Source organism: Siniperca chuatsi, linkage group LG19 (genome assembly GCF_020085105.1).
Source record: "Siniperca chuatsi isolate FFG_IHB_CAS linkage group LG19, ASM2008510v1, whole genome shotgun sequence".
Taxonomy (NCBI): domain Eukaryota; kingdom Metazoa; phylum Chordata; class Actinopteri; order Centrarchiformes; family Sinipercidae; genus Siniperca; species Siniperca chuatsi.
In genome coordinates, this window is record NC_058060.1 from 12,279,903 (window position 1) to 12,303,975 (window position 24,073).

A 24,073-nucleotide genomic window follows, 5' to 3' on the forward strand; every position below is an offset into this window, starting at 1 on the left:
ATTATTTATTGCCATTTTCAGAAAACAAGTCACTACATTTCCTGACATAGGGAAGTAGAGAGAAACCCTTAACATTAGCCTACTTTGTTATTCATAGTAATGTCCTATGGCTTGATCTGTTGGGGAAACAATATCACACATCAGAACAAGTTTATTTTTTTATTTTGTCCTCCTTGCTCGGAGAAAACATACTAACCAAAGGTTTCTTGCAGCACATCTTAACATTCTTAGTTACAGACATTTATCAAGGAGTTTCCGAATGCAACCACAATCCTAGTGCTGGCCACTGGATACTCAAGCTCTACTGGGGGCTACAGGGCTTTATCAAGTACACCTGGACTGCATTTGTTGAAGGACATTAGGGGATTTTTTAACTTTCCCAACTAGATTTTCTAAGCCCAGCCCATGGCTGCGGTTACCCTGATGATACAAACAGAGAACACAACAACTACACTGGCACCTGTTTTAATTCTGTTAATGGTTGTACAACACCCAGGTCCCCATTTCCATTCCACTCCTTCTGTTTTATTGATATACAGTCATAATACAATTAAAATAGCATCCCTTTTCCATCTAAACAAGGATTAGTTTTAGACAGATTTACAGGAAATAGTGTTACATACTTAAAGATTCATGAAGTTAGCCATTCTTTAGTGGATCATAAATCAGCACCCTTGGCAAAGGCATAATTCACGGTCAAATATTCAAGTGGCCTTAGTCAATTCATCAATGATTAACGCAAAAACAATGTGACAGAAACAGACACACAGTGTACAAAAGAATACAGTGCAAACAGTACTGTGCAGAAGTCTTAGGCTACTCAGGAAACCATTTATCCACACCATTTAAGTGTTTATCACTGAGGGAAGGGATCAAATTATTTCTTACTTAAAATCACATTGGGACACTGAAGTAAAAATAAACAAACCTTAATACAAGGAAGACAACAACTGTTTAGAAGAGCTGAATATTTTCTACTGAGAATGTAAACTATCTTAGACTGTCATGTCATTTTCACAGGTAGTCATGGTAAATTCTTCAAGCAGTTTGGAGAGGACGATTTAAAGCATCTGACTAATAAGGACATATAAGAGGGGATTTCCAAAACCCCAAAACAAGCCAAGTGTTGTGAGAGTTTTGCACAGTACTATACAGTATTTTGAGTCATAAAACAATAGCCCATATCTTATATAAACAAACTCCAGTTTAATAAGGCAAATACTAAATGAAACGTATCTAAAAAAAATAAATAAATACTAAACATTTGGTTTAACCAGTATTTGTGCATGCACATGCACACACAAATACATGTTTATTTAGGGGAAGTGCATCTTAGGTCTCCTCCACAGGATGAGCCTTCGTGAGGTGAAGATGTGTGTGACCACACTCAGCAACATCAGGAAGATGGTCATTGACATCACTATCACATAATGGCTAATGCTGCAAGAGATAAAAGAAATAAGTTTAACATGTTTATGTGTAAGTGTGTGCATCACATATACCACTGAAAATAGTGGCTGAAAAAAGGAACAAGGAAGAAGGTGTGTGTGTATGAGTCAAGATATGAATTAGTATTTAATTAAGACTTCGAAACCATGTATTTCCCAGTTAACTTACCTTGTGCCAATGTCCAACCAGCTGCCATAGTCCTGCACCAGGAAGAAAAAGTGCTGAGGAGAGGAAGAGAGAGTTAAAAATGTCTTGTGCGAGGTTCACATCCAGTCTACTTAACAGGAAAAGGTAGGAGAGAAAACTGCTTTGAGAAAGAATCACAGTCACAAAGCATCTTTGACCCAACATTCAACCAGAACCTTTCAAACTCACAGGGAATGCCTTACCAGAGCCATCAAGTCAGAGATGACCAGGACAATGAGGAATAAACTAGAAAAGAAGAATAACAGACAACGAAGCACAGGAAGTAAAGTGTTACAAGCAAGATTCATATTAAAACATCCACAACAACACATATTTACTTCATGTACAGCATGGACAGCAGATTGACACCCTCTTCACGCACAACGAACCAAAAGAAAAAAAACACATTATTTAGTTCTTCGAAGATTTATGTCTAAAGTCTAAAAAGCACATGGCTGTATCAAATGTAAAACTGTGCATAGTGTGACAAGATGAAATGCCTCCTTCTGTTGGCAAGTGTCTTTGTGGCAACCACAGACCCGACACCAAGAGCAGACGTTGTGGTTTACATGCACATCAGCCCTACAACCATCAGAGAATATCATGTGAATGATAAAAGTTTGTGACGTAATTAATCTTGTAGTAGATGAGTTACCTTCTTGATGAGAGCTGTGTTGTTACTTGGATAGTCTCAAATGTACACATTACTATTATGAATGGAATGATAACCTGGAAGAACAAAAGGACAAGACATTTAAGTGAATGAGCAATGTAGAACATTTGTGCTAAACATGTCACAAAAAAGCCAAAAAAAACAGTTTTTGCTATCACTTGTCACAATCTGCAAGACTGCTTCCCTTTCTTGAGCTGAAAGAGAGCTTGATGACGGAAATTTACAGATACACAGCGTATACCATAAAATTAAAAAGTGTTTAAAATATGGTACCTTCCACATCATCAGCCCTCCCATGATGAAGGGGTTGAAGACAGTGAGGAAACAATAAACAGATGCAGGGTCAAAACTAGACAAAAGGAGAAGAGGTGGAGGAAGTGACTACAGATGGCTGAAAAATTAACAGAATATTCAATCATTCAGAGCAGAAAACTGTGTCTGGGATACAGCTCCATAGATTTCTTGATGACCTTCCAGAGTTTTACAGTCCAGAGTGACATACTGTCTTTACCACCTATTACTACCTTCCTATATTCAAATGACACTTTGCTAACAATAAAAAAAAAAGCAGACATCATCAATGACACTCATACCAGACATTCACTTCACTCAGGCTGAACCTTGTACAGCCACATAGACCCTCCCCTATATATATATATATATATATATATATATATATATATATATATATATATATATATATATATATATATGTATGTATGTATGTATGTATGTATGTGTATATATATATATATATCAATAAATAAATAAATACAAAAGTGTACATACCTGTTAATGGAAGCTATGTTGCCTGTGCCAAAGAAAGCTGTTATTATAAAAAATACCTGAAGAAAATGTATAGTCAAGGAAAGACTTGCAAATGTTAAACTAATCAGTTCATTATTTGTAAGTATACACTTCAAACATTTTATCTTAAACTTTTAAAAAGATTGGATATAGTTTGCCCTGAACAAATAAACTAGTGCCAGTTGGTGTTTTTTTTGTGTGTTTGCTTCAGCCAGCCAATGTCACTGTTGCAAACACTCACTAACACTAACACTAACACTAACACTAATGCGGATACAAAAAAATAAGATCTTCTGATGTCATCCAACTTCAGTTGTCGTATCTTGGCGATGTCAATGTTTGCAGAGAAATCAATAGTGGAGAGCTGAAAGAAAACACACACCCAAAAGCATGCCCATACACAAGTGCATACACCCATTCACACACATGCATAGACACCCAAACAAATGATAATGATCAGTCAGTACTGAGACATTATGTGCATTACTACATTACATTTACAGATTCCAATATGTTATCATGAGTAGGGATTTCCTTGTTTGTTGGATTAAAAAATTGGCATTAGTATAGTGAAAAATAGATATTTTAACACCAGAACACTTCAGACCAGATAAGTACAGGCTCCAGAATATATATTTATATAAAATCTATACACATACATGAAAATATACCTATACAAGATCAAAGACTGTTGTAGTAGCAGTTTTCCATTAACAAAACTCTGCGTAGAGAGGCCAGTGTGTGTACAAAATAGTAGATGTGATCTAAATTTGATACAAGCCTACGGTGCAATAAATAGGTACACACTTGTCTGACTATTGGCTCATTTCAAGTTTAGAAACATGTCTACCTACTTCTTGTCTGCCAGAAACACCCTGTGAGAGCATAGCTTCCTGTTCAATGTTGATCCACACAAACATTAACCAAGATAACACAGGGGGGAAAAAGGCCTCTGACCTGGGTGGGAGAAAACACACAGTTTGCAAATTTGATTATTTTGCTGTGCACTTTGTTGTGGTGATAAAACTCTATACGAGACATCATTTGACGTGTTAGTGCAACTGCATGATGTGTGTGTGCAATATCTTGTCTTACCCAGTGCTGAGCAGCAGGTATGTGGCTGTGAGAGAGAGGAATATGCTGAGGAGTCGGTGGAAAAGACGTGTAGAGCTCAGCAATGGAACCAGCATAGAAGATGCTACGAAAACAGAAGAGACAGGAGAGGTGTATATAGCACAGGATGTGTCATTTTAACCATAACTTCTTACTTTTAATAAAATAAAGTAAGTTAATGGGATGGGATATAGCCAGGGCTAAAATAGTCTGATTTATATCTTAAATATCTGATCAATATTTTAAAAAATTGAACATAAATGATATATAAACATGATTATTATCTTCCCAGGCAATTCTAAGGTGTTGAACATGGACAGAAGTATCTTGTACTCACTCGCACACCCACCTACCTAATGTGGTCCAGCTGATGATTTGATTAAGAAGGGGCAGGCCCTGTTTCTGCTGCAGGCTGGAGTGTGTGAGGGATGGCACGTATGCACACACCGCCACATGGAGCATCTTGTCGAGTTTGACAGGTCATAATTTATTTTTAGAAAATGCAGTGACACAGACACAATCACAAATACATGGCATGAACTGCAGGTACCTGGGTGACAAACTGCTGTCTGTCACTAAGGTGCAGTGGTGTTCTCTGTTGCGATGACCAGAGGTAACAGGCTGAAGTGAAGAGAGTGAGTAGACCTGCACAGGTACTGAGCAAACAAACATCATATGTTACCTTAATATTATAGACATGGCCATGGCATACAGCTTAATTCTGCACATGTATGTTAAGTTAAGATACTGCTGTTAATTAGCAGTTTATTTGAAGTAGATTCTCTGTCTCTGACTCCTCCATTAATCAGAATACAGCATCATGAGGCTTTTTGGCCAGTTAGTTAGTTAGTTAAAGGGGAACTACACCAATTTTACATATCATATTCAGTTTGCTTGTTATGGAGAGGCCTGCTTAGCTTGTGAAAGTAATTGTATGTCTTCTATGGCTCTAGATGAAGCTTTGTCAAGTCTGTGAAAATAACCCAGATGATGGCACCAGGGTTATCTTGGCTTGGTCTTGAAGACTATAATTCTTTAGCAGGAAGCCTGTGTTTTCTAACTGGGGCCGTGGAGTTTAAATTTTTCATGATTATTTGGTCATATTCTTTTATCGTTTTAATATAGTATAATGGTTCAATTAAATTTGTAATTTAAAGCTGACAAAATAAGTTATTGAAGTTTTTGGCTTACATGTGTGATCATTTTTGTTTAATGTATTGCAAAATGATGCAACACAGTTCATTCTAATTAGATTTTACGTACATGTGATCTTGCATACATTTTCCACATTTTGATAAACATATTGATATCGGAAAAATATCTGTATTATTATTACAGATTATTAGACATTTATTTCAACCATATTGCCCATCCCTACATAATCTAGCAAACAAATTTCCCCACTCTGTGATGATGTTTAAGATTTCCTAAGAATAGATATAAAATAAAATATTTCCTTGTAACTGAATGACCTGAATCTAGCTTTTGAGCTTTGCTCTGGCAGGACACTGTGGTAATCTTTCTGATAAATGTAAGTAAATAGAGGAAACACTCACACCAGATATATGTTAGGCTCTCTACCCACAACAGGCATCAGGGGAAATGCAGCCAAACACAGACAGCCCAGAAACCAGCTCAGTGAACGGAACTACACAGGGACAGAGACAATGAGTTTATGTAGTTAGACACTGTATGTGAACTGATAATTTAACAAACTAGGTATTCATCTGACAGCAGTGGAAAAACTGCAATTAGGGTTAATAAAATGTGTACTTCTTCCACAACAAACCAATGTGTTTCATTAATTTTTCTGCATCAATATTTAATATAATAATTTTCTTTATATCATCGTAGTGATCCAAGAAAGAAAAGATAAATGATTTTAGGACTCAGTACTATCAGGACAGAAGACTCTATGCAGCATATAGCAAATCATATAGTAACATTTGGTTATGGAAATCTAAGAATGAAATAGGTTTAATCATTGATCAAAATAAATGTATTTCATCAGAATACTGTCTAAATACTGTGTTAACTCTGCCTTTGTAGGAAACTCCACCTGGAAATTTCCAAATTTCCTGGAGACACATAACTTTCCAAAACCTACACAGGTGTGGAAATCAGAATATTCAAATATCATGACTTTTCCTGATGCACTGTGAGTGTAGGAGCCGTGACCAGTGATGGAGTTACCTTGGCCTTGCCAAAAAGCCCCGACAGGAAAGGCCAGAGAGAGAGGACAGCCAGGCCTACAGTCAGCATGGCGCGATGGAAGAAACTCACCACCTGGAGGCAGCAATGGTGAACTGTCATCCACGGTATAGAGTAACCTCATACTATACACAGTGAGCCCTTTACATTGTGAACAGTTTTTAATATGTACCGTATGTGGAGGTCAGCTAAAGGCTTATAAGCAATGCTGTATCAGTATACTGAAACAGAAATATGCCATTAACTGTACATTAGAAGACATTAAAGACACCTACCAGTAGCTCGATCCCAAACGCCACCAGCATAAAATAGCCAAAACATTTCCACAGTGGCAGAGAGGGAGCTGAGCGAATCAAATCTGTTAGAGTTCCAGACCTAAAATGGATCATTAATGCGATTATTTTTCCTGCGATAAAAGGGAGAAAACTAAAGAAAACAGCAAAGACTGTCCTTTCATCAATTTACAGAGGAGAAACATGAATGGATACAAAACCACTTCAAAGGATCTAATTAACACCTCACTGCAGCTGTGCCAGACATGCATGAATAAGTGTATTTGTGAGGTAAATTACATCCAATGAAAAACTGCGATATTAATAGATGAGATCTCCATTGATGTGTTTTGTTATTTGCTGACATCCTGTGTCTGTGTGTGGTGTTTTCTCAGGCACACTCTGAGAACAGCACACCACACATTTGTTTGATTAGACTGTAATGTATGTGTGCAGGTGTGTTTCGTGTAATTTTACATTTTCTCAAATGTGTGCGTTACTCACTCTTTAAGGACAGAGTACCATACAGGGACAGGCAGCAGGCAGTAAATATAGTAGGTAACGGGGCTCCTTTGGATAAGCAAGAACACAGTGATCACCACTGTCACACACACACACAGCCTCCCCAGGATATGGCTGGGAATCTGCGCACACACAAATGTAACTTAACGAGACATTCAAGTTTCATAAACATTGTTTTGGTGGAAGGAATCTTTAGAGGCAAAGAAAGAGGGATTCAAGTGTATGTCCTGACCTGTTTAAGGAGACTGGGATGTCTGTTGAGGCTGGCATGAGTCTTTAGTATGACTAGGACAACATATGAGGTCCAACCTACAAATCCCAGCACCACACTGCAACCCAGAAAAAACCTGTCATAGGTGTGGTAGTAGACCAGGCCCTCCAGAGCATGGGATATCAGAGACTGGCACAGAGAGATCTGATAAGAGACAGACAAGGGGAAATGAAAGAAAGTGCTTCAGCAAAAGCAAATATGTCATAGAGAAAGTGGAAAGAAGATGTATCAGCAAGGAATGTGAAGTTACAAAAAAAGAAACTTGGAAGTTAAATGACAATTCAAACCCGAACAGGGCAGACATAGGTTTGTTGATGTAGACAGCATTTACCACAGTTTAGTTATTTCTATTGTGTCAGGCAGAACAGTGACTAACTTTCTACTGCAACATCAGCTTTATACTCCAGTTTGCAGCAATATTGCTCACTACATAGTGCACTAACATACCTTTAGTGCTAATGTGAACAACACGTTTCAACACCAGCTTAATGCATGTAAGTACCCAGAATAAATCTAAAACTTCAACTGTTAATTTACCTATAAACTGCAGACTTATTCTTTTTCCAAATACTCACAGCATCTTCATACTTCTCGAGCTGAATCAGTATTCTGGCCTGGTGGATGAATTCTGCTTGTTTTGACTCAGTCAGTAGTCTGGGAAAACAGCGAGACAAAGCAATAAAGACAGAGTGCGTGAAATTGCATATAAATGTGGTCTTAAATATGTTGACCAAATAAAGTGTGCTTCATTTGCTTTCATCCTTACACAACCACAATATTATAAACAATCCATTGACCTGCTTAATTTTTGAATAGGCCAGCAATAGAATACCTGAGCAATTGCCACCAGGTTAATGTTCTTACTGAAAATATCTCCAAGCCTTGCACACTTTGTACATGACATGAATTCATTCATAACATGATCCCTTGGTAAAGATGTCTTTTTTAAAAAAAAACTGAACACATAACATAACGAAGAAAAAGTCATGTTATTAATTCACTCCACAGTTATTAACTCACTAGTCGTACTTACTGGTATGGGGTGAAGAGAAAGGACAAGGTTGTCTCCTTTTTCTGGGTCATTTTCATCTACAAAAACATATATAGCTCAGTCACCATAGATTTATAAAACTGAATTACCGTATTACAAGACATGTGCACTAATAGCCTTACCACAACTTAGAACTTAAAAATGACATGGTGTTTAAAGCTATCATTTTGAAGTTACTGTTATAAATCAAATAAATATTACTGCTGATATCTATTAATATCAATATATTAGCATAATTTCAACTCATAATATTGTTACTAATTTATTACCATTAATAACTGCATATTTACCAAGTTCAACAATGGCGTGATGAGTGACTGTTTCACTGACCTTTGTAACATACTAATGTTCAGCATGTCAGTAATAGCAGAGCTGAATGCTTTCATACCTTGAACTGCTCTAGCACTTGAATAGCATTAGTGTACATGCTCTCTGCCTTGAACTGGTCACTGTTGTTAAGGTAGAGAAGAGGTAAAACCCCCTGAGGAGACGGAAATACACATAAAGATGAGCATAAAGTCATAAAATCTGTATCGTGATATTTACAGAAAACACTGTATAATGAACATCTGTGGATACATCATTTCTATCACATACCTGATTGTCACAGTCACTGGAGTGTACTTTCAAAACTCATTTTTGACAACTTTGATGATGCTTACATACAACTTGATAAGACAAAAAATACTAGAATATTTCCTTTGTCTGTAGTTTATCTCTGGACTTACAACAGAGTTAACAGGAATGGGCACACCAATGAGAGAAGCCATGAGGGGAGCGATGTCTGCCTGCAGAAAACAATAAAAAATGTTTCACTTTACTACCTGTTCTGTTATATCATTGCTTTCATGCATTTTATATTTAGTGGTAATAATTGATGACAGTGATATCATTAAAAAGTGCCATGGCCATGGGCCTTACCTGATTGACGTCAACTCTACGAAGGTGCGCCAGTTTCCAATCTGAGAGAAACAGTAGGGATAAAAATCAGGACAACAATGTAGACTCAATAAAACATATAGTGTAAAAATTAAAGAATGAGAACATTCATGTTTTTATTCCAAACAAAATATAAAATTCCACTCTGCCTTAAAGTAATAATAGAAATAATAATCTGTAGTGGCTGTAGGAGAACCTGGGTCCTAAACTGAAGCTAAAAAAGCAGATGTGAGCACAGTACATGAATTTAGCACCTTGTAGGTATTCATCGTTGTATGACTGGGGTTCAGTGACTTTGTGGGCAGTATGAACTCCAGCTCCCCACACCACTAAAGGGGTGAGTGTCTCAGAGGGATGGCCTGCACCGTGTGAACCTGGAGACACATGCACACAAACATGCAAAAATCAAGACACACACACACACACACACACATACAGTGTATATATACTGTATTTTTTTCAGTGCAGACAGTAAAAAGGCACATATACACAAACAAGAGTCTTACCCCAGTTTGTCATGCCATGATCAGAGGTGAACACATAGGACGTTCTGCCATCATAACCAAAGAAGTCTTCTACTATAGACACCAGCTCAGCTACACCAGTGTCTACTAGGCCAATATTGTCAAGGTACTCTCTAGACAAAAGACAAATACAAGATAAAGATAGCACTACTACTTAAGTGAAAGCTGATTTGGAAGAATATGTTAATTTCATATTATGTGGAGAGCAATCAAATTGAATATAAATGGCAAAACAACAAGAAATCCTAATAACATGTTTTTTACTGTGACATTGGTCTGTGAGCATGTCCATTTGTGTCGATGCCCAGCAGATGCAGGAAGAAGACATTCTCATCCTCAAGCAGACTGGCCCTCAGACTGGAGTTAGACTTGGCTGACTGAAAGAATGACTAGTGCAGAGAGAAAAATACACACAGTTGCATTTGTTCAAGATAGCAATGTTCAACAGATTCATCACAGCATTCATCATTATCATTAGTAATTCCACTACCATACTTTGACTTGAGTGAACACCCAGCTGTCCAGCCTGGAGGCGTCTGTGGAAGCAAAGTCCTCCTCCTCTGCTGGGTATGTGTGGGTATACACATGGTCTCCACTGGCACCTGGAAGAACAACAGCTCGAAATGAGCTACATTAAAAGGATTTTTTTTTAAATGTTGTTCTAAAATAATCAAAACATGTAAGCAGTAATGAGCAATAAAAGACATTTCATGATATAAAAGTGATGTTATTAAACTCATATTATTCAAGTACATAAATGAGTTACAAAGCTCAAATTTCAGATTTTCGATATAGTCTTTATCTTTGACCTTTTGCATTTATATTGATTTGGTTAGTGTGTGCCTGGGTACCTTTGGCAAACATAGGCAGAATATCAGGGCTGCCCCAGCACCAGGTGTGTCTGCTCTCATTAAACACTGAGTCAAAGTCTACAGGATTCTCCTTCCATCCTGAAAACATACACAAAAACACACAGTGAACTTGCAGTCACAAACAGAGACACATACACACATACAAGTATATGACAAACACTTGCAGCAATTTAACTTCCACATAACCTTTTCTGTATCGACATGCCCAGATGTACACCTACCTTTAGCAACAGCACTAACATCCTCATAGAAGCCAGCGATAAGAGCAACATGACCGGGACGAGACTCAGTGGGCACGTGTGTGTGTGACACACCCCAGGTACCCCTCTCCTCTATCACACTCCTTATATTGGGAAACACACACAGATGTGCACACACACACTAGTTATGCAGGAGTTATGAACAAAGCATGAGAAAAGACCCAGTATACCAGTCACAGTCACACACACACACACACACACACACACACACACACACACACACACACAAACTAACTGCAGATATATACATACTGCTTCCTGTACTGGACTAATTAATATACACACAAACACACTACATTGAAGCTCACTGCTCTGTATCAGTTTCCCAACCTCAAATATGGGGCCCTGGATGAGCCATTGGGCAGGAGTGTGTAGAGACTGTCTGCTCTGAGACCGTCAGCCACCACTAACACCAGTCTGGAGGCAGGGGGGGGCAGCGGTGTGGCCTGGGGTGTCATGCCATGGACCAGGGGAGAGGTGAAGTAGATGTCAAAGATAGAGAGGAAGAAGATCACGTGGACTGTCAGTCCAACCACGAAGAAAGTGATCATCCTCATTTTGAGTGTCAACACAGAGCTGGGTCTGCAGAGCAACCAAGGGGGTAAAGACAGAGGAAGAAAGATTTAACGTGTTTCCACATGAAAGAAGATGAGAGCCAGAAGAGACCCAAATAAAGACAGAATAAAAATGAAAGAGGCAAATATGGACAGACACAAAGTTATACAGTTTAACAGCCAACCTTTACATTCAGGGTTCAGAGTTTAGTTCAAATAGAGAATGAGGCATTAGACAGGTGCAGAATAATATAGACGGCTTAAGGGGTAAGCCTTCTGTCACCATATGCCATTAACGTTAGCCAATGTACAGAAACAATGACTTTAATAGTTAGTACGGTACAATTCAATGGCAATTTACATATTGCGTCAGCAGATTAGGAGTCAAATCAGTTACACCTTTAGACCATGCAAAAAGTCTTACCTGTTTGTAACGTCAGTGGAATCTGCCCACTCTTGTTAATGAATGAATGGGAGAGCAGAACTATCTACTAGCATTTCCACCATACACCTGATTTTACTTCCGTTTTATCCTCGCATTTGACCAATTATATATCCAGAGAACCCGACAGATTAAGGCGTTCTTGTACGAAACGAGATCAACGTAATCTTTAAGTGCGTCCTTTTACAAAACCAACTGTCAATCTTTCTAAGAAGATTAGTACAAGGAATTCAGGCGACATGAGCATCCACTTCCTTGTTGTGACTGACGTTTTACGTTGACGTCTGTACTTTGCAGCTGAATTGTGGGTACTGTACTTAAAATTTTTATTTCCCAGCGAGCTTTCTTTTAAAATGTGCCTCTCTCAAAACGCTTTTAATATAAAGAAGCTTTGAGATGTATTATCTAACAATATATCTTACAGTGCAGTTTCACTGGAAATTGTTATTTTCACAGCTTGTGGTTCTTTGATAACACATTAGCTAGCATAGACTATCAGCTGTCAAATGTGCCCTGCCCAGTTTTTCTTTCGGTCTCTCCGGTATCCAATAATTTTCTATTATCCCATGAAAGAGGCGGGCTTTGGGAAAACATCTCTCAGATTTGGCCAATCACAGCTTCGCATTCTTTCCCCCTTGTCAAAGCCACCTACCAAACCTTAGCTAGCTATCCATTCAGGAAGAAGCGGGTCTAGTACATCCATGGTCTGATTAGCTTAGCTAGCTTAGATTGCTAAAAATCTTTATAGTGCAAAAATGGCGTCGGTCAACCCGTTTGATCTCAGTGATTCTGAGGAAGAGGCTGAACGGCGCCCAATTGACACAGAGAGAAGCCCGAGTGATAGGGTGCCAGGGCCGCCGCCAGGCAATCCATTTTCTCCGCCTGCGGACGCCGAGCCTCCGACGCTCCTGCTGTCTAGCAACCGGACGAGCCCCAGCGGTGAGGGCATCTCGGTCTCGGTCGCGGCCACCTCCGCTATGGCAGGTAGTGCCGAGACACGGGTATCTGTAGATGTTATTGCTGCTCAGCTATTACGGGACCAATACATTCTCACAGCCCTGGAGTTTCACACCGAACTATTGGAAGCAGGCAGAGAGCTTCCGAGGTTGAGGGATTATTTCTCCAACCCTGGCAACTTCGAGCGACAGAGCGGCACTCCGCCTGCCAAGGACCAGGTACTCGGACCTGGAGGACCACTGAGTAAGTAACGCTAGCTGCTCCCATTGCTAGTCACGTATCTGCCAGCTAGCTCTTTCTTTATTGCTGCATTACACAAAGTTAGCCCACTAGCTAGCTAACGTTAGCTTAAAACACTGGATTTGGAAGCCAATCGATCTCGATATATCCGCTTGCTGAACCTGCCCTCCCGGTCTAGGGCCCGCATCCAACAAGCGGGTTTTGTGGGTCAGCTGTGTTTAGTGACACAGACAAGAGCATCACAGAAACACACTATGTGATTAGGCTATACCACACTATCTAGGTGGATGAGATGGATGCGTGATACTATGACAGACCGACAGAATGACATCCTAATGTAATTGAGCCCTGTAGGAAAATCCACGTTCCCCTTAGGCCAGAGAGAGGTCAGAGGTGGGAATCAGCTACAGAAAAGGAAAAAGAGGCATAAGAAGAACAGAAGGCAACCTGCTTTTGCATTACTGTATTTAATTGCAGTCATGCCAATAAAGCAATTTTGAATTTGAAGAGAAGGCTACAGTTGGTAGGAATTTAGTATCTTGCTGAAGAGTAACAGAAGGGCATTATACATTGAACCTACATCATCTTGCTTAGGAGGACAGTGCCTTGTTAGTGGTTTTGTTGCTTTGTAGCAATTTTTTACCAAATATTACTTTGTTTTATTGGTCAAGGGTGTGTAACTCACATCCACTTAACTTACAGGACTTCTTTTATGGAATAACCTGCAGCATTATTTGGTGAAGGTCTGGACCCATAAACAAACATGCCATGCAAATGGTAACCATGGTGACAAATAAATAAAGCCTGCTATAGAGCAGCAGGAGTAGTATTAAAATAAACTTTAACTCAATTGTGGCAAAGAACAGGAGCTTGGTATTGAAGCGAATATGGCAAAACCCTTTCTTGTGGCCCCATTTCACTAAGGTGAGTGGAGCAAAGCCATTCACACTTAACATAGACCTATAAGGCACCATAAAGCTCCCTCTGGTCTACAAGCAGCGAATTGGCTACATTCAAAGAGAGCTAGAAAGGAAAAAAATACACCATGAGGATATTTTGACTGACCATGGAGGATTGCGCTTCTGAAAGTGTATGAACTGTTAGGGCATTGTATGTGACTTGAAAGTGTTAATGTGCATTTTAAAAAGGTCTTGTCTGCACATTTATTTTTTTGGATCCTCTTAGTGACTCTTCAGTTTGAATGGAAATGACTCAGCTTGGTATTCTCCACTGCATTGATTAGATCTGTCTTGTCAAAGTATATTTATCTTAGATCCAGGAGAGAAAGGATAGGAACGATGTCAGTGACCCATATGGATGGTTACACAAGCAGGACCCACTATAGTCTGTGAATTGAACTGACTTAAACCTATATCCCTTGTTCAGTACCCTGATATAATGATGATGAATGATGTATTTGGTATTTATTTTTGTTAATCTCTTTGAAAGCAGATGTTCTTTGCACCTTGTTGATAATCTAAATGCCATATCACACCAGAGGATGTGCCACTTGGACTGTTGTTTCAAATTAACATCAATTTTACTTTTAGTATCTGCCACAATTGGCTGTGGTCCATGCTGCTGTCAGAATCAAGGCAGAGTGAATTGAAATGTTGTGTTTCCTGTCACGGTTTTCAGTAGATGTGCGGTTAGTAGAATAATAATTTTGGTTGTTCATTTGAGGCTTTCCTCCTCATCAATTCCACGATTCAAATCAGTGTTTTAGTTTGTGAATGGCTCAATGTATTAAATGTATGTACTGCAATTGTAATTTTTTCTTTTTGGTGCAGGCTTTAACAACAAGGCCAGATGATACATTTTCATTGTATAAACATTTGGCAGTTTTCCAGCTGAGGGAACCACAGCATATAAATAAATACTGAAGAAAGGGAGGATTTGGTTTTATAATCAGAAGATTTATTTTCCCTCATTTAGATGCAGTAGCAATGGACAATAACCTGATGTCTCAGAGGACTGTTGTATAGTCTCGAGTGTGGGTCTAGGCAACTGGCCTGAGGCTAGCTTTAGCAGACACACAAACACAAACAACTGTGACCTGTGTGTGTTAGTTGCAAAGGTCTGGTGGTTGCATTATCATACAAAAGGTTTGGAGCACAGAATAAATGTTTTATGATGATGTCTTCAAAAAGCATGACAGCTCCCCTGTTGTGAAACTGACAGGAAGGTCATGGAGAAACAGTAATCTCAGTCTTATTAGCTATTGATGAAATCCTAGATTCATGATAAGTCAAATCTACCATATGCCGCTGGGGAAAAAAATGAATCAGCTGATGGAAGTTGATGAGAGAGAAAGCGATGGGCTCAGCCCAAGGCAATGTCACTTTTCTTTCCAGCATAATCTGATAGCCAAGACCTCACATGATCACTGGAAAGATCTTTTTCCTCATGTTTGAAGGACAGAAGATAGAGTTAAGTAGTTGTTGAGGAGGGAGGGATACTGATTGGGTGTCTGCTGTCTGCAGCTAGCTTTTTAGACACCCAGTTTCCAGTAATGTGATTTTTCAAACTAGAGCAACACATTCAATACCTTGTTTCTGACTGTGTGATTCTTAAGCACTGTACACTATTAACGCCCTACAAAAGAAACAACCTCTACCTTGGATTTACTTATGGTGTTGGAATATATTTGGCCTGCTGAATGTTGTGCCTTCAGAAGGTGTTGAAAGGATGAACATGGCACAGCATGATAACCACACAGCTAGTCAAAAGCATGATGCAAGAAATATTACATCATCGGCTGAGTATGATGATAGTTTGCTAGGCTGGTCTATACTTAACCTATATAGTGCTTTAATTGCATTGTTCAGATATTTGGGAAGGGTTCTGATTCTCCTGATAATCTGAAAGTATTATCTCATTCTCTACAAAACCAAAATATAAGCACACAACATTCAACAACTGAGGCAATCATTATGAATACACAACCAGTGACTGTCGATTGCAGTGAGCATGTGTATGGATGACTGTGTTACAAGCAGCATCATATGTGCAGCTGTCGCTCTAAGCCACATGACACAGCAAGGCATCTCTCAGCACCTTGCTAATTTGCAGCAAGGAAGCATGAATGAGTCTTTTTCTCCCTCATTGGCTAGTCATGTAGTTATTTGCTCATATGATGATGTGAGGAGCTTTTAAGGTAGCATGCAATTCACTTCACTTGCCATGTACAAGGTTGACAGTAAGCTGCCACATTTAAGAAGTTTGTGTGGTTTGCCACATAACACATAATATGGGGATATGAGAAAGTGGCTTTATAATCTCAGGACAAGAATCTGAAAGTTATTTTGTAGTTTGTAGTCTGCTACTTCACATGATAAGTTCTAGGTTAGATGTTTGTAACCACTATTTATGTGCTCTCCTGTTACAAATCTGTAAATTTGGCACAATGGCAATCCAAGTCAACCACACCCCGCTTACCATACTACACAGTTAAGGTTTATAACACCAGTTTATTTGATCAAGATTCACAGATAGTCATTGTCAGCCTGTTGAAACAATCCTACCTCATTTACCTCTCCCTTAGTAGCACTGCCGATTAGTTGGCCCAACCTCCACATGTCTTTTTCTCACTTTATAATGTCGCTCCATGCTTTCCTCTGTCTGGGGCAGGGAGCTGGTATTGTGTGAGAAGGCGATTAATGATATTGTTGGAGTGTTGGCCAGGCTCCATGCAGTTCTGGACCGGCTCTGACTGGCTGCCTGTTTCTAACTATCTGCCTTTCATTAGTGTGTGTGTGTGTGTGTGTGTGTGTGTGTGTGTGTGTGTGTGTTTGTGTGTGTGTGTGCGCATGAATGCAGGTGGTTCTGTGCATGTGTGTACAAGTGCATAGTTCTTAGCAGTGGAGCAAATATCAACACAGGTTACTATTGTGTGGTACTTTTTCACATTTTGTGAATTAGCACAGCATACTAAATATTTTCCATATCCTTTGTTACTGTGTAGTCACACCAATTTATTACCTATCTACTATTACCTACATGCATGAAATTCATATTTGATATTGCCTAGTTCAGTTACACAAAAGATAAGTGTGGTCTTGAATTAGAACCACGTTCCAGGTTTATACACAGGCTTATTCATTGATACATTTCATTGAATATATTTTCAGTTTTGATATTGTGAGACAAATGTGCATACAGGTTTGTGTGCCTGCCTGCACATCCTTTATAATTTGTGCTCCATTGTTTCATCTCATTTATATTTTCTAAATGGCTGACAGTCTTGCCAAAACATCCCTCCCATTTAACAAAAAAAAAAGAAAAGAAAAAAAGAGCATGTTGGTTACCTCCTGACCATCCATCCTCATCCACAGACAAGAAGACAAGACTGTTGTCTCCTTGTCTGTAATTGTATCAGCTCTTTTTAAATGAATCTCTTTGTTCATGAAATTAACTCTTGCTCCTCTCCCTGTCACCAATTTATCTGCTTTGTTTTTCTACTTGCCAAAGCAGAAAAACTATCCTCCATTATGTTTGTCTTTCTTCTCCCTCTTCCCTAAAAAGCTCTCGTTGGCCTCCCAATTGTTTTTCTAATATTAGTATTTTCATGACAAACTATCAAAGACTACCTTCATTCAGCATACAAATAAAGGCTCATTTGTATGGTGCGCTTGAATGTGAGATGGTGACACTCACATGTACTCACTCATGTGCATAGAGAGAGTCTGTGCATGAATTTGTGTGTGTGTGTGTAGTGCAACCCACCCGACAGGAGTGCAGTGAAGAGGTGACAGTCTGCAGTGTCAGATCTATCACAGTCTGGAAAATACATGCCACAGGCACAGAACTGAAAGGTCAGCCAGGAAGAAATATTTGTTTGTTGCAAATTAGGCACAAAAGACATCCATGCACATTGTGGAATTACAGGTTGTTTTTCTCACACAAACATGCATACAAACTCACTATGATCCACTGATTCACCAAATAGATCGCAACGACTTATAGCAAACATCCTCACCTATTATTCAGAAGTAAGGACAGTTAGAAGCATGATCATTAACCTGACGTCAGCATGACAGAACAATGACACACACACACACACACACACACACACTCACAGCTAGGCACGGGACAATATGAACATTTTATGTCACAATTATCCTGGCCGAATTAATTGCGATTAATCATATTATCCCGATAATCATCAAAATATGCTTAAAACTCTTAAAATGGCACTAAAACATGCTGGAATCACTTTACCTTACATTTTGTTAAGAAACGAATATTTCCTATATTCAGGACACTTTTTAGTGAACATCCTTTATAGTGAAAAACAAACAAACAATCTTAAATAAGGTTATCATAAATCATAAGGTACAGACAACAATTTCATCAATTGCATCAGTATATATAATTTACCCCTGACTAACAGTTTGCCACAATGCCAGTTGTACTTTCTTATTGTTAAGGATAATTACTGTATGGTTACTGTAGGATAATAACTGTCCTACTTTGGACCCGTTTTAGTCACTCATGTGAGGATATTCACAATTATCCCAATAATGGTTCAACTTATCTTGAGTGTTTTTTATCCCGATCCATGATAATATTGTATATCCTCCCATCCCTACTCAAAGCCAATGCAGAAACACTCTCAGTGTACAGTCACAGAACTGAGAATGTGTGTGCTTTGTGAAGCTGCACGGTCATACTTTTGAACATGTGATACACACACACACACAAATCAAGCAAACCAACCATAAGCATCATCACTGCTTAACTTTACAAAGCAAAGTAAGCCAAGGTTTTAAAGCTAGTCTACACGCTACATTTGTATTGACCTTCTTCTGTATCTTGATATCAGAGAACAAATAGACCAATCTTGCACTTGTATTGCAGTGGAGGAAAACTAACACCATTGACTAAGCTACCAGGCCAGCCTAGTTCAGTTAAATAGGAGGCACATGTATGCTTATGTATCAGCTTTATCTGTTGTTTGAGTGAACAATACTTTTGGCATCCCTATACTCCGATTGTTGGTTGGAGGTGTTAGTTTGGAAATGGGCGTTTTCATTAGGTAAAGGTTTCAGCAAAGTTAACATTTTCCGATTGATTTGTTTTCCATGTTCAGTGACTCATATGTTTCTTGGCTAAAGTATAACCTTCCCACACACTTTTTAAAGGTCTCTGCTTTTAGCTGAATTTAATTTAGTTTCCATCTGTTTTGGAGAAGGGTGGCCCAGTGGTTAGTCACCATCCTTTAACTCAAGCCCAGTGTCAGCATGCTTCCAACCTGGTTAAGAGTCCTTAAGCAAAATTCCGAATCCCTACCGCAGTGGGGCTACTGTTGTGTAGCTGACCCTGTCCCTTCAGAGGGGAGCACGCACTGTATAAAGCAACGTTTCTTGAGGATCAGTGCATTGTCACATTTTTGAGCTCTGTGAGCTGCTTGACAGTGGACTGATCTGTTGTTTCTGTTTCTGTCTCTGTTCAGATCGAGCAGGCAGCATCAGCACCTTGGACTCTCTGGACTTTGCCCGCTACTCAGATGACGGCAACCGAGAGTCGGACGAGCGGGTGGCAGGTAAGATGAACCGCACTGTCAAGGCTGAAAGCAAGAGACCCCGGCTTATCTTGGGGAAATAAAAGATGGACAACGAGCAGGAGAATAGACAATTACAGAATGGGAGGGTGGCGTAGAAACAAAGAGAATAACACCTGACAGCTGCATCAAAGACTGTATAATAGTACATTAATCTCAGTGTAATCCAAGCCACTAAAAACTGAAAGATGTATTTATTCTGATCTTGTCACAGTGGCACTGCCGTGTAAGATGACAAAATAATGAGCATATTATATTTTGATGTCAGAATCCACACCAAACAATAGTGTCATTGTGTTTTCACACTGTCGCACTGTTTTCTCGCTATATAGTTTTTAACTAGAAATAAAGTTAATTAACAGAATTTGTACTTCTAAAATCTTGTTTTTTTGTCAACATGTTCCACTTCCAACATGTAATAAGTTTCTTTCTTTTACTTGGTAGAGGTGTTCGTGCCCCCCTGCTATCAGCTGTCACACTGTTGAGTCAGTCTGTGGCATTTTGGTACAGGACCTGTCTCAGCTTTTTTTTAAATCACACCCCCTTCCCCCCGTGGCTCTGTCGTGACACACCTTTAGATAGTTTTAGCCAAATACATTAACAGTTGAGTCTAACATTGATGGCGCCTCATCACAGAACGCTGGTTTGAAGAGCAGCTGCTCAGTTACAAGTAGCTTGTTGGTTTTCAGATGTTATGTGATAAGTACTGCAGGGACCATTCATATTATGTTAACATAATCTGCCTCCTGTTTTCACCTTTCTATTTTATAATCGCCAACATGAAAGCATTACTTTTTAGCCCTGCACACTATGCTGTAGTGCAGTGGTTAACATTATCCATTACCAGCTTTCCGTAGTCATCCACCCATTTGGTCTGTAAGTGTTAGTCAGTGAGTCCTGAAAAGCCCCAATCCATAACTGCAGTATGGACTTATGGAATTGTGCACAAACTGTGGCATATATTGTGCTTTATGTTTTTTCTTATTTTGACATTAGATTGTTTTTCCTCCTCTGTACTGCACATGACTGCTAAGCATGAGAATTAGTGTCTTCCTATATTGTAAAAGGATTGTTTGCATGTCTATGAATTGCAAATGTCAGTAAATTGAATCTGTAGTGTATATTGCATTATGAGAGTAGAAAAAGGATTACTATTTTTGTAAAGGTTGAAGTCTTAAGTCTTTAGGTGGATACACCTAAAATGTAAACATAGGCCTTTTCCACCAGTGTGGAACTGGCTCCATTCTGGTTCGCACACCTAATTTTGAACCGTTCGGAGCATTTCGAGCAAATATATATTGGTTCGGAACCCGAAAAGTTGGTTCCCAACTGGAACCAAAAAATAGCTGGTTTTCCTTGTGAACCGAAGTGGGTGTGTCATATTCTACATATCGTTGTGCATTGTGCAACGCCCTCTGTTGATAAATCCTTGATTACAATGGTTGCACTCAGAACTGGTGGAAACGCGGGCTGGTTCACTAGATAGCGCCAAGGTTCCAAGAATCTTGAATGGAACTGCTTCAAGAACCAGAGCTAATTTTAAACACTAACAGTGAACTAGCTTTCTCATGGTTTGGGGCTTTTGTCAGTTTATGAAAAGCAGGCATACTATACATTAATGCATAGTAAGGGCACAGTTAAAACCATGCAGCAGAGATGTTGGTTCCATTCTCCAAACTACAAATGATGCATCTTTTTAAAATGACTATTATTCACATACTGTCCACTCTACCAAATTGGCACCTTCCTTCTCCTCTCTTCCCTCTTCACCAACCCCCACTCTCATCCCCTGACCTGTTCTTCTTGTCAAGATGCCTGCCCCCAGCTGTCTGACTCTGGGTTTTCTGGCTTTCTCCTGACGTTGATCAAACCCCAGTGAACAATACTGGACAAGTCACTCCATCCAGACTAGCTTTTTGCTATTTTTTTAATTTTTTTTTATCTTCTCCCCGTTATTCAGTTCTTGGTTTTCCATTTTGTTGCGCTTGCATCCTGTGCACTCTCGATCTGCTAGAAAGGTTAGGGATGATGGAGTCAGAGTGGGTGGATTTGGTCAGAAAAGTCCAACTAATTACATTTCTTTTTGCAGAAATATAGTATTCCTAAGTTGTGGGAACTGAAAATTGACAATGACCTTACAGGAAATTGTAGAATGTAGCCTGCCATTATTACTAAAGATTTTGACCTGCCTTAAATTAAAAATGTATGAAGCCTACTACAATGCCTGTTGAACCACAATCCTAGACATTAGATGACAGATTTGGGGTCAACAACAGGATCAGATCAGATGGCAGATTTTCAGTGCACAGCTATGCAACATAGTTTTTCTGCTCCATCGCTTCTTACTTTTTGCGTGTGTTTTTTATCTAACGTGTCTAAGAATCTTGTGTGTTCTTTTTCTTTATTCAGTGTTAGTTTAGCCTTTCAAATTCCAATATACAAATCAACAATTTTATCCAAATGTCTGCTGTTTCTGATTGTATAAGACATCAGAAACGGCTTGCTTGGTTATTATGCATTATGTTTTTTTTTTTAAATGAAAACAAGTCTAAAACAATAATGTTGTTAATGACATTTTGACTCTTGAGTTTTATAGCTTAGATTGTGTTGTTCATAGAATGATGGCCTAGACTATTAAGAAGAAGGAATAACCTGAGCAGTGGCTGTCCTTTGAGTGGCTTGAAACCAGATGATTTAATTACTTGTTAGTAATTAAACGTGTTGGAAAAAATCCTTTGTCAGACAGCTCCTAGATTATCCAGGCTACATTTCAATAGCTTGATTAGATTTGCTCACCTCAGTTACAATTGAAGTAACTTTGGACTCCCATTTTTTTAAGTCAGTCACATCAGTGCTGTTAATGGGAGGAAAACGAGGGCAGGAAATCCTACCATTGAGATGTGTCTCAATGCATTACACACACTTGTCAAACAGACTGTCATCCAGCTGGCTTTACCATGATCCTCTGCTGCATGCGTTCCTTAGACCCATGATTTGCATGCATCCTTTTTTGTTGTTTTGTTTTATGACTCTTACGATCTTTTGGGTGGTTTTCTTTTTCATGCCCATTTTTGTTTTATTTGTTTGTTCCCTCTCTTTGGTTGGATGCACTTCCTGTGTGTGTGTGTGTGTGTGTGTTGTCACTTCCTGTCCAGTGCTGGAGTTTGAACTACGGAAAGCAAAGGAGACCATTCAGGCTCTGCGCACCAACTTGACTCAGGCAGCAGGTGTGGCGTACTTTTAACTTCTTCTCCACCTGAACCCTCTATTGTTACAGCTCTCTCTTTTTTTTTCTAAGAGAATTCCTCTAGATGAATAATGCTCAGCGTCCTTTCAAACTCATCTAATATCTTTTCAATTTCTCAGAGAGCGAAGTGCCCTCTCAGGAGAGAAAAAACTTCAAGTCAAGTCCTGAAATTCAGGTGGGGAATCTTTAAGTGTTGAAATTTAAAAGATTTGTGAATTTCTTTCCTCTTTGCAAATGAATTGAGAGATAAGATGTGTTCCTTTGAACCCCTAAGGTGGTATCACTGCTAGGCCTTGAGTGAATCATTTCACAGCTTCTCTTTCCTCTCTACCTCAGGAGCCTATACGCCCACTGGAGAAAAGAGCCTTAAACTTCCTTGTGAATGAATATTTATTCAAAAGTGATTACAAACTCTCAGCCATCACCTTCTCTGATGAAAATGATGATCAGGTAAAGATTTTTCTGGTTGCCGCATGTTTTAAAGCCAGAATGACAAATGTTTTAATAGAGTTAACCTTTTTTTATCATTTCTTTCTGCCTGCTTCTTAATACAAAGTTTATTTACTGGTAGGATCATGTGACTATAAATAAATTCAACAACTTGGATCAGCTGTCCTGTTCTGAGCTTGCATCGTGTCCTGCAGCGGACGCCCAACGTTTACCACACATTAGTATTGTTTAATTATTTTGTTTTTTACTTGTTTCCAGGACTTTGAGTTGTGGGATGATGTCGGCCTCAACATCCCGAAACCCCCTGACCTGTTACAGCTCTACAGGAGCTGTGGTACACCCCTCCCTTCTCCTCGGGACACGGTTGATGTGTCAGTAGGGGTGGATAGTGGTGATCTTCCAGGAAACTGCATCGCCCAAGATCCCCCAAAGAAGCCTGACCTCTCACAGCAGGTTTGTGTGTGGGTCGAA

General features: G+C 39.2%; 2 protein-coding genes across 11 annotated transcripts in view; one reads left to right on the forward strand and one right to left on the reverse strand.

Annotated features, from left to right (window-relative positions):
• Window positions 1-145: 145 nt before the first annotated feature.
• pign (phosphatidylinositol glycan anchor biosynthesis, class N) lies at window positions 146-12,393 on the reverse strand. Of its 2 annotated transcripts, XM_044176348.1 has the most exons (29): window positions 12,129-12,393; window positions 11,481-11,732; window positions 11,112-11,233; window positions 10,870-10,968; window positions 10,514-10,620; window positions 10,283-10,407; window positions 10,001-10,131; window positions 9,749-9,868; window positions 9,477-9,517; window positions 9,284-9,343; window positions 8,944-9,036; window positions 8,538-8,593; window positions 8,080-8,158; window positions 7,466-7,648; window positions 7,216-7,355; window positions 6,715-6,814; window positions 6,422-6,514; window positions 5,785-5,876; window positions 4,779-4,884; window positions 4,582-4,690; window positions 4,211-4,313; window positions 3,970-4,072; window positions 3,393-3,479; window positions 3,098-3,153; window positions 2,582-2,657; window positions 2,291-2,364; window positions 1,839-1,881; window positions 1,618-1,670; window positions 146-1,440 (listed from the first exon to the last, which is right to left on the reverse strand). In XM_044176348.1, exons 2-29 carry the CDS (start codon window positions 11,705-11,707, stop codon window positions 1,317-1,319), a joined length of 2,802 nt encoding a protein of 933 aa, XP_044032283.1. In that variant the 5' UTR covers window positions 11,708-11,732; window positions 12,129-12,393; the 3' UTR covers window positions 146-1,316. The 2 variants fall into 2 exon arrangements, with proteins under 2 accessions (XP_044032283.1, XP_044032284.1); XM_044176349.1 differs by lacking the exons at window positions 11,481-11,732; window positions 12,129-12,393 and having other exon boundaries at window positions 10,509-10,646.
• A 355-nt stretch (window positions 12,394-12,748) lies between these two features.
• relch (RAB11 binding and LisH domain, coiled-coil and HEAT repeat containing) overlaps window positions 12,749-24,073 on the forward strand; it is a 37,156-nt gene continuing 25,831 nt past the window's right edge. For 7 of the 9 annotated variants that reach the window (XR_006375747.1, XM_044176340.1, XM_044176341.1 and 4 more), the window contains exons 1-6: window positions 12,749-13,346; window positions 19,798-19,887; window positions 23,061-23,132; window positions 23,272-23,327; window positions 23,489-23,602; window positions 23,861-24,055. Coding sequence is in view for 8 of the 9 variants with exons in the window: in XM_044176340.1 (XP_044032275.1) it covers window positions 12,902-13,346; window positions 19,798-19,887; window positions 23,061-23,132; window positions 23,272-23,327; window positions 23,489-23,602; window positions 23,861-24,055 (972 nt within the window). In the remaining variant the exon portion in view is untranslated. The remainder of the gene's footprint in view (window positions 13,347-19,797; window positions 19,888-23,060; window positions 23,133-23,271; window positions 23,328-23,488; window positions 23,603-23,860; window positions 24,056-24,073) is intronic. The other 2 variants (XM_044176346.1, XM_044176347.1) reach the window with 1 other exon arrangement.

Coding starts and splice junctions, on each gene's coding strand:
- pign (XM_044176348.1), bottom strand. CDS start 11,707: ATGAGGATGATCACTTTCTTCGTGGTTGGACTGACAGTCCACGTGATC. Junction 10,132..10,282: donor GCTCACAGACCAATGTCACA/GTAAAAAACATG, acceptor TCTTTTGTCTAG/AGAGTACCTTGACAATATTG. Junction 7,649..8,079: donor TCGAGAAGTATGAAGATGCT/GTGAGTATTTGG, acceptor GTCTCTTATCAG/ATCTCTCTGTGCCAGTCTCT.